The 11,292-nt window shown below is 39.3% G+C and overlaps 1 protein-coding gene across 1 annotated transcript; it reads left to right on the forward strand.

The window, feature by feature from the left end:
• The first annotated feature begins 2,492 nt into the window (after positions 1-2,492).
• Positions 2,493-10,799, forward strand: vamp3 (vesicle-associated membrane protein 3 (cellubrevin)). Its single transcript, XM_053438053.1, has 5 exons — positions 2,493-2,605; positions 5,225-5,303; positions 7,801-7,959; positions 8,267-8,318; positions 8,535-10,799. Coding segments are annotated over exons 1-5 (312 nt in total). The 5' UTR covers positions 2,493-2,603; the 3' UTR covers positions 8,555-10,799.
• The last annotated feature ends 493 nt before the right edge of the window (positions 10,800-11,292 follow it).

Genomic DNA, 11,292 nt, shown 5'->3' on the forward strand with positions numbered 1-11,292 from the left:
ATTAATGTTAGTGACATTTCCTTGATAAATGTGTGGAGGTTTTATTACCTCTGCTAAGGAGGTTATGTTTTCATCTCTGATTTGTCAGTCACATGTTTATGTAATAAACTACTGGACCAATAACCACAAAACTTGCTAGAAGGAAGCTGCATGGATCAGAGATGAACCTATACGGGTCTGTTGAGTTCTACTGAGTGCCAGTCTAGTGAATAATTTGGAGTCTTCTCTCAAGAAACATTTCCCCCCACGGGGTTTGAAGAGTGAAGCTAATGAGGTGTTTTATAAAGATGTGAAGGAAAACGTCCAACCAAGTGAATCCACTTTATTTCAGCATGAACAGAAAAAAAAGAAGGGAGTTTCATTTCACCGTTAGCAGCACAACATACTACTGGATTTCCCCTCTCATACGATGAAGGTTACTCTATCTCTTCAGTTACTAATAAAGCTCTGTTCAGTTAGACACACAAAGGGATATAAGAACTGGGGTTAATGAAAATGCAAGAGAACTCAAAACCAACACAAATTTGTCCTCCCCACGTTAGACTAAGTTTTACTCAACCTGCACCTCAAGTATGTGTCCCTTCTGTATTTCCAAAAACACGTTTAGCATTTTGACACAAAACACTGGCATGAAAATGAATTAAACATGGACACTACAGGGGTTTATCAGGCAGTCCATGCCCATCATACTATATTGTCATCTTTCTGCAGCACGAACCTGAGAAACGAGAATACATAACACATCAGTATCATTACTTAGGTTTCCATGGCTGTGACCAAACAGCTGCACTCCAGCTGTTGTCCTGCTTTGCTAATGAAAGAATACTGCATAGTCACATGCAGTATGCGTTGAGAGCACAGCATCCTGGTTTAAATGTTACTATCAACACATCTCCTTTGGTACTCTGTGTGCAACAAGCAGACTGTGTCAGGGTGAAAATTAATTACACTGCATACAGTACAAGCGACAAAAAAGTTTTGTACTAACAGGAGAAAACTTCCTTCAAAGCCGAAAACAACACGATATGGATGATGGGTACACAGTTGTAGCGATGGTGGATACTTGTGTATTCAAAACACATGATCTGTTGAAAGACCTACCTCGTACATAAGTAACCGTCAAGTAGATAAACTACAGGTCTATTAGAAGAATTTAGATAAACCATTAATATTAGAAGAGAATTTCCTTCTCTAACAGAGAAACTGTCTCTGTTTACACCTTAACGCTAATATAGCTTAAAATCCCAAAGCAAAGAATTAAATCATTTCAACATGCATCAGAAGACATTCAATTGTCTGAAATCGTTTAAATAAAACATGCACTTATCAAAGTGTAGGTGTGCTATGTCTTGAAAAACAGCTTAGGATTCCTATCACTTGTCTGTGCACATGTACTAACTTTCTGGAGGCAAAGTATGAATTCTGAAATGTGAGAGTGGGTTTAAAAAAGTGCATGCATGAAAGTTTGTGTGAGTAGGTTGGGGGGCGCCAATTTGAAATCTCGCCTAGGGCGCCAACATTGCCAGGGCCGGCCCTGCCGCTGGTGATGGAGGTTGTGAGTCAATGTTATAAATATTGTCTTTGAATGTTAAAATTTATGGATGTGTGTTGACGTTTTTAAAAGGCACTGATTATAATTATTATAAAACCTCTTCTCAGAATCATATGCTGATAATGCTTGAGCCTTGAGCCCGAGTGGGGAAATGCTCCTTCCTAATTAATACCCACATGAAAGTGAGATTCAGAGCTGGATGGCTTCTTTTATGTTACCTCCCTGTCACTTCACTGAGTTACATTGACTTAATAAGAGAATCATCGGGCATTTTTTTCAATTACAGCTGCGAAACACGTGCTGAAAAGACTGTGGATAACTTACAAGTGAAGTCACATGCTGATCACGGGCTCTGGTGGTCGCCTTTCCTTCTACAGCTCCTGGACTGATGATCAATTTAATGAATAAAGGTTGAAAATACACATATTTGAGAGGTCACTCTTCTATGATAACCGCTAATTTGATATATTTCCATAATATCTAGTTATGTGTTAATTTTCAATGTTTTAATCTGATGTTATGTGTTAATAATTGGAGTTATGTGAAGAGGGCCAAAGTGCGCTGCCTCTTTAATGATGCCTTCAAGTGCACACCATGAGCGTTTAACTTTAACTTCACTTTTATACTTTATACAAAAATCAATCAAACGGTTCTCATATTAGGGCCAGTGTATGAATAATATATTATTGAGAAATCAAATAGTACTGAGTTATTTTGTGCAACGTAATACAATGAATGGATAGTTTATTAAAAGAGAGGAATGGGCTTTACCATTTAAGTTTATAAATTCATTGAACAAAAATGTATTCTTTAGGCTTTACCTTGATCTAAAATATTGAGATATGTTAGTACATTGAATAGAAAAAGGAAAACCCACACTTTCTTGTTTTTATTTAGTAAAATAATCTTCTAATGGGGCTGATGCATCACATTTCCCATTTCCACGAAGGCAGCACATCAACAGAGGGACTACTGACTGTTACGGCTTGACACTTAGCTTGAGCTGACAAGCTAGCAGCAGCCGCGTCGTTCTCATAACTATCCTCTCAAAATGTAAGTCTCTTAAGTGTATACTAGTTGCTTTGAAATAAATATTTAAATGGTAGAAACGTGGTCCAACTTTGTGTAACGCACCGGGCTTCCGGGAGGTTTGGTGGAACGGGATCACAGAACATAAAGCTACGCCCAAAACTTTGCTGCGTTGCTTTTAGCATGCAACAAGTACTCGGATGTAGCTAAGCTAGGCTAGCTGGAGCAAGGTTTGGAAGCTTCGTCAAAAACAAACTATAAGTCGACTCTACCTTTTGCAAAAACTAGTTTGAAGTTAGGAAGTAGGTTTTCTTTCTAGTTACCGTCCATGTCGTTATTGTCAGCAACATAAGTGAGAGTGATTTCAGGGCTTGGTGGTAAATATTACAGAAGTCAATGGAAAACAATACCGGATTAGCGAAGTAAAAGTAGCGATTGAGTCGATTTGAAAAAGGAAGTATATATATATTGCCAACTTCACTTTGAGTTATTGTTAACTAGTTGGGAGGACAGCCAAGAGGTCTATTGTTTTCCTTTTTCCATTAACCTCCCCCATCCCTTAGTCCCACCCCACCACTACCTGCCACCATACACAGGAAGTCTGTCAAAACAGTGTACGTGCCCTTTCCAATGATCGCACAAAGAACTTTCACGTTATGGATGATTTTATCGCCTGAAAATATCTGTCAGCAACTGTGGATGATGTTCATTCTTCTACCTATGTACCATGTAACTACTGTATTTCTGTGTTTTATAAATGAGATCAGATCAGAATTGTAAAAGTACCTTTTGAAATAGAGAAATAATTCGATTAAATCCCTAATAAATTGCATTACAGATTCCAGATATCTCAAGGATATTTATATAAATATATATAAATAAATAAAGTTTATTATTATGTGTAATTAAAAATCGATCTGTGATTTGTGGCAATGCAAAAGCCAAAAAGTATTACATCAAAAAGAAAGTATCTCTTCCAATACAATTTCTCATTCAATTGCTATGATATAGGGCTGGTAGTGTTACAGTTGTGTAAACAGAGATACATGGGAGAGGCTCTATTCCCAATGGCATGGACATGTAAGCGGGGTCCTAATTGTTGGTAGTAAAGTCTAGAGCTTATTTTGTTTATTTCAGTGTAAAATGCATAGTCAGCTGTTATCTGCACTTGTCTTGTAAGTTGGTCAGTCACAGTCCCCTCTGTAGAGCTGACAGATGTTTACACTCTAGTGTTTACACACTCTATCTGACTGGGGGCGCGGCTAGAAGTTTTGGGCCCTATGAAAGAAAATAATACTGCCCTCACTTATTCTCTCTCTCTCTCTCTCTCTCTCTCTCTCAAACACAAACTCTATCTCTCTCTCTCTCTCTCTCTCTCTCTCTCTCAAACACAAACTCTATGTCTCTCTCTCTCTCTCTCTCTCACAAACACAAACTCTATGTCTCTCTCTCTCTCTCTCTCTCTCACAAACACAAACTCTATGTCTCTCTCTCTCACACTCTCTGTCTCTCACACACACACAAGCACACTCACTCACACATTTATTTTCAATGTAAACCCTACATAAAAGCATGGTGCTGGCAGTAGCAGTAGCGTTCTGCAGCCGTTCCCAAGCCTGTGCGCCCCGGGCCTCATACGTAAAGTACCGATACTAATAAATGCAGGTATTGTAACGTTTCAACCGCTGATTATCACAATACCTTTCTAGCATTGTATACCGGGCAACACTAGTTTACAGTAAGCATAAATTCCTCTCATTATTGTAATCTTGAAATTAATAAGCACCATCTTCCTCTTATACCAGCCATAAGAGATCTGTGTGGATTTGAGTTGGTCAGTAGGTCCTACTTTAGTTCCATACCTTGATTTAATATCTTAATTTTTATGGAGCATATATTTATCAAAAAGTAAATAAAATGGTTTGTCCTGCTAATGGGAAACAGTTTCATTTGTAGGTTTGTTTAGGATGAGATGTTTTGAACGCAAAATGTTAAGTGTATACATTGGTGATCCTGCTAGATGTGTGTAATGACTGTTTTGCATGTAAAGAAAGTGGCCCATCTACAGCTGCCTTGGTTTTCTTATCATCTGGGCTGAGTCTGAGAAGTGTGGGCATATGCTGTAAATGCCACAGTCACAGTTATCCCTGTATGGTCCTGACAGTTAAGTGTAGATACCTCAACTCAAGAGCATTGCTGCCTCAAGTAAGAGGGTGGCAGTAGCGAACCATTTCGGTAAAAAAAAGAAGAATAAACTTTAGAAAATAGCTGTTCAGATATGTTTTTCCCATTTTAAATATTGGTTACCCTCCAAGTATTTTATTCAGCTCTCTATTGTAAGTGTTTTGACTGTTATGAAGTATTGACGTGAAGCATTAATCCTGCAGCCGATCTCGTGGTCCCCTGTTCATTTAGCCATATCATCACCACCTTGCTTCACAAATTATCCTTCATCCACAGACATGATATTATCCACCCTCAGTGTTTAAATGATTATGGTTCCAGTTATGGCTTTTATGCGTGCCAGTTTTCAGACTTATTTAACACCAACGATTAATGCCTTAACATTTTATATGGACATTGAGTTACGTGGTATGCAATAGAATGTTTAAATCCAATCTTATATTTACCTTTAATTTTTAGGTCGGCCAACGCTCCAGAAGGCTCTGGCGCCGGGTCAAGCAACAAGCGCATGCAGCAGACCCAGGCCCAGGTGGATGAGGTAAGATCTTTCAAATCACTGGCTGCCGAGGTCCAGTTTAACCCTTACACTTTTACTTTCTCACTGCTGGATATTTATGGTAATCCAAAAACTACAACAATCTCAACCAATGTATGTATTACGCTTAGAATACACACATTCAATGATCTCTGCTCTTTTCTGCTTATTATGATAAAGTAAATGCTGTCCCGTTTTGCTTTCTAAGTTGCAACACAAGGACTGTCAGTAGTAGTTGCTTCAACTAAAGGCCGGTGCATGCTTCTGCGTTTTACTGCGTCGCAAGTGAAAACGCCTTCCGGGCCCCTTACGTGCTTATGTATCTCTTCTTACGTGCGTCGCCCAATTTTTCTAACTAGACGACAAAGCGACGCGAGCCTCAAGCAGCCCGCAAGGCTTGTGATTGGTCTGCTTACTGCATCCCGTCCGGAGTCTAGTTTCCGGTTTCATGCCAAATAATACCGGCAGAAACAACGGAAGATTTAGAAGAACGAATATGGACCAAATAGAAGAGCAGTTGGCAGAAGAGATCCAAAGTATGACCACTTGGATAACCCATCACTGACTGGAGGATTTGTCCGCCAGAAAAAGGCTATGAGGAGCCGCAGTGGCTCTGTAAATAAACAATCGACAAAGAAGAAAGAAGGCGTCTCTAAGGTCGTCTTCGGAAAAAAAACATTACTCCGCCTAGTGTTCTGGCGGGGAATTGCTTTATAAGACGCGCAGCGCTTGGGGAAGCTTGGGGAAGCATGAATGACAAAGAGTCCTGCAACACAGCTGCGTGAAAAGCCGCCAACGCAGTTGCAGAAGCATGCGCCGGCCTTAAGCATCCACATCCTCATTTATCACTATGAGCACATACTGGGAAGAGACAGAAATTTAGCTACTCACTAATATGAATTTATCTGTACTGTTTACGTTGCCATTATTATCCTTACATCTGCTAAACAGCTGTTAGCTAGTGTTAGCTCCCCTGCAGGGACATACCTGTAGAATCCATATATTCAACAAACCCATACTGAGCTCAGATCAGTTTGCAGGGGCTAGTTACAGCCAGAGTCAGCTGATCACACTGAGTCATGGCAGTTCCTTTAGCTGCAGAGGGGCCACACAGACTTATTATTCATGTCAGTACATTACATTACATTACATTTAGCTGACGCCTTTATCCAAAGCAATTTACAATAAGTGCATTCAACTATGAGGGTACAAACCCAGAACAGCAAGAATCAAGTAAGTACATTAATTTCAAAAGCAAAACCCCAAGTGCTACATGTAAGTGCTACATATAAGTGCTACTAAACTTAATTATTATCATTTTTTTTTTTTTAAATGGTTAATAGACATCATCCTCTTAACCAAGTTGTAGTTGGAAGAGATGTACCTTCAGCCTGCGGTGGAAATAAGTCGACTCTACCTAACTAGGTTTGAAGTTAGGATGTATATATTCTTTCTAGTACCCGTCCATGTCGTATTGTCACTCACATATCTGAGAGTGATTTCATGGCTTGGTTTTAAATATTACAGAATTCAATGGAAAACAATACCAGATTAGCGAAGTAAAAGTAGCTGTTAAGATTGATTTGAAAAAGGAAGTACCGTATATATATTGCCAACCTCTCTGTGAGTTATTATTAACTGTTGGGAGGGCAGCCAAGAGGTCTATTGTTTTCCTGCGGTAGACTTTCTGATTTAGTATTTACAAGGCTTTTGTGACCCAAGGCAGCTAATATGTGCTGAACTTACATCTAATATTGGAACATTTATTGATATATATTTGTCTATTCAGCCATAAACTCTGAGTCCTCTCTCTCATCTGTGTCTTCCCTGCTCCTTGATGTCTGTCTCAAGCAGACAGTTACATAACAGCAGCACAATGGTGTCTAAGAATCACCAAAGTGTGGTGTCAGTAGCTCTAACTCTGCATGACAGCTCACATGCCAGAGAACGTTCAGTAAAAGAGAAGAAACTGTTTGTTCTCCAGTTTTACTCAGAATCGTGTCAGTGAAGCCACCAGGAGGGACGGCTGCCAAATCTCAGTCTTCCGTGGTTGTCCCTCTTAACCCCTTTACTGTCCTCTTCCGCTCTCATTCTCACTTGTGGTCACTGTGAAGGTAGCCCCTCCTACACAGAATTTTTACCTTAGCGTGTCCGGCGAAGCCTTCAATTGGCTGCCTGAAGTTTATATAATCACCATCTCCATGGTTATGTAAGGTCTGCATGGGCTTACACACTCCTCTGTGCCCTGCCACTCTGTCTGAGAGGAGTGGCATTTAGTTGGGTTTTTGGATCAGTGGAATATATAGGTTATGTTTATTCTGCAATATTTTGTGTGTACACACATTGCTTGATTTTTTACGTGAACTCTGGTGTTATGCTGTATGAAAGGCATGATCTCTGCTGATTGGTGGTTTTGTTAAGTAACTGTTGAGAGGTTACTTAATACTCAAAAGCACTCATGCCATCAATGTTGTATATGTTTATTCTCGTTTGTGTGTAGGTGGTGGATATCATGCGCGTTAATGTGGACAAAGTGCTGGAACGTGACCAAAAGCTGTCTGAACTGGACGACAGAGCAGACGCATTGCAGGCCGGAGCCTCCCAGTTTGAGACCAGTGCCGCTAAGCTGAAGAGGAAGTACTGGTGGAAGAACATCAAGGTGTCTAAACACAGTTTGTTACAAATTACACTGTAAATTATAATAAATAAACCCCATACTACCAGTCTGTAAAATGAAAGAGGTAGAAATTATACTGATCTTGACAAATTTATCATTTTAGCACCAATAAAGATGCATTATTCAACTTCACAACAATCATAATACATTTTCCATTCAGAGTTGGTAATAAGGGTCATGCAAATGCAACATTTTTATTATTAAAAGAAATGATAATACAGCTGATCAGTCAAAATTATTTTAATAAAATGTGTGTTGCACTGAATTTACTCAACATTTCCCCCTGCAGATGTGGGCCATCCTCATAGCTGTCATAGTGATCATCATCATCATCATTATTAGTAAGTATCAAGCCTATGGTGTTGTAAAATGTATAAAAATAATTACTTTACAGATTGAAATTACAGATTTACCTCAGATTGTTGACTTGTTGATTGTGATGTACTGTATGTTGATTTGATTGCATTTAAATTAGTGATACATACTGCCAACTTCCTCGGGTGAAATCAACCAGTTTATGCAAGTTATTAAACTTAAATTCTTTACTTCACTCACAGTTTGGTCTACATCATCATAAAACAACGATGGCGGAGGGAGGAGTGGAGGAAACAATGAAGAAGAGGAGAGGAGCAACGTTGATAAATGAGGAAGAGGTCAAGTGATTACTGGCTACTGAGCTCCACAATATTCTGCCCCTCCCGCAGCGGGGCTTCATTCCTTGTCCTGGATTGCCCTGTGTCTCTGTGTGTGTCTCTGTGTGTGTGTGTGTGTGTGTGTGTTTGTGTGTGTGTTTGTGTGTGTTTGTGTGTGTGTACATACCAGACATCAGTAGACTTTTATATGAGTGGGATGCCAAAGAAAGCAGAAAGATACATACAGAAACAAACCGGTAAATTGACTCAAACACAACGAAAAATTACTGAATAAAAATAAATCCCCTTTTGACTGTATGACAAAGTACTCTCGCGCGCGCACACACACACACACACACACGTATGTTCCAAACTCAGGACTAGAATTGAGGAATATTGTTGTAAATTCTCCTACACTTATATTTACTTGTTATGTTTTACTGTATTAATAGTCGTGATTTTGCGTGCCATGTTAAGATAAGTGCCTTTGATTTTTTTTCTTTTTCCATTTAGACTCTTAACAGTTGTTCTGCATTAAAATGTAGAGATGCCGCTTTCAACTCCAACTGAACATTTCTGCTTTTCAGCATACAATGCCAATATTTTAGATATATATCCTAATTTTTAAATATAATTGGGTTTGTTGTTTCTCACGTCATTTACAGTTTTCTGATGAATAATGGAATTTAGGATCCAATTTTATTTATGCACATGGTTGAGTGCTTTTTGAGTTCCCTGTATAATACCTCAAACCTAGGGTGGAATTAATTGCAATTTGTTTTGCCCCCCCCAACAACAAAAAACGAGCTGTCAACACGCTGTTGAACCATTTGATACTACCTGTCCTTGTCGCCCTCTTCAGCGGTTTTCACACATGAACTGACTTTGTCTTTCACAAATGAAGAACACAGCAGAAGATTGTGCGGGTCAGACACATTCAAAACAACTGGCAAACTTCAAATGCGTTCAGGCGAGGGGCTGGCCCCTAGGTAGAGCATGCACAAGGCATGACATGATGTATACATTTTACTGTGGAGGGTCTTCTATGTGAATGTCACCTCCTATTCATCCCGACATATTTGTACTATTATTTTTTTCCCCCAGTTTTTTCAGTTGCAGGTTAGAAATGTTATTTACATGTCCTCCTCCTCACTCTGAATCTTCGGCACATTTACCTGCTGTACTCTAACAAGGGCTCAGTCGGACATTCTCTGGAGTTTTTAATTGGGAACTGGCAGGAAAAGTTCAGCAAAGAGTCCAGAAACAACTGATTCTGACATTTGCGTCCTCACATCCATCCCCTCTAGATAATTTCAGGAGAATGTCCAGAGTTCAGTGCATGTCTGAAAGCAGCATTTGAGAGAGAACTACTTTACATTATAAGCTAGCATGAGCTTGCCTTAAGACCATGTGCCTTTATGCTAAGACAACAACCTCACAGCCAGACAAAGGCCAGATACACTGCCATACAGATCTTTGAAAAGTGGGTGCTCTCCAAGATGTGCCAGAAAGTTTTTCTTCGTATAATCAAGCACAGTAAGGAGCATGTAGTTTCAGACGGACGCCTTAATCAGTTTCTCCACTGGACAACAGCCAACACTACAGCCATACCTTATTGACTGTACTTATCTGTCAGTCAAGGAGTGTAGGACCTTCTGAATGCTCTGACTGTCCTAACAAATACTGTGCTAGTTTGCATCAATCAGCTTGGCTTATTAAACTTTAATCAGTCAGGCATTTATCCCTCCCCATCAATACAGAACACTCCCTATGTTTGATAGTTTAGGTTTATTATCCATAGTGTTTTGTGCCAACTCATTATATAGAACTTATCTTGATGCTCACCTCACTCTCAAGCATCATGGGTGTTAAAAAGAAGTTCATCACTGGACGATCACTTTTCCTGCTTCCATCTTTTTGAGAACTGTGCTTTAATGAGACAAACTATTTTGGATTACTTTGTACATGGTATTTCATCCTAGTATAACTGCTGATGTTGGACTTTTCAGTAGTTTTTAATACATCAGTAAGTCGTAGTGCTTGCATGATGCAAGACATATGAAATTCTCATCATCCTCTTTTGTTTTCACCAGAAATTTGAGGCAGAGTTATGTCCTGAATAATTGCAATTCTACTTGTTGACCCAGAATGCCTTTTGCTTGAATAAAATAGAGTTAACTTAAATCACAATACCATGTCTGAGTGTTTTTTCCCTTATTGATCTGTAACAGACTATAGGTTGATGGTTACTCTAACTAACAGAGACTTGCTGAATCACAGGTCATGTTGGCGTCTATGGAAGAGTATTACTATTTGAGCATTTCATTGAATCTGAAACCTCCGCTGACTCTCACAAATAAAGCAAATTAAGAGCACAACTATTCAAGTTATCAGAGAAAAAAGTAACTTGTAGTTCGGTTCATTTTTCAGTAAGTACACTTCAGTAGTGAATCATTCTAGCAGTGAGAGCGCAGATTACAACCAACTGAATACTATTCTACCCACCCCCTCTTTTTTCCTACATGAAGGCAAACATACAGTACCCTTTTCATGAAACTGTGAAATACCTTGTCTAGAGCAAATCTTTTGGTTTTCCCATTCTGTAGAAACAGGGCAGTGCAGCATGGGGGACTTTGAGGAAGAGGACTCACTTCCTATATACATATGGCAGATGTGAAGGCCT

The sequence above is a fragment of the Pleuronectes platessa genome, chromosome 2, assembly GCF_947347685.1.
Source record: "Pleuronectes platessa chromosome 2, fPlePla1.1, whole genome shotgun sequence".
NCBI classification, from domain to species: domain Eukaryota; kingdom Metazoa; phylum Chordata; class Actinopteri; order Pleuronectiformes; family Pleuronectidae; genus Pleuronectes; species Pleuronectes platessa.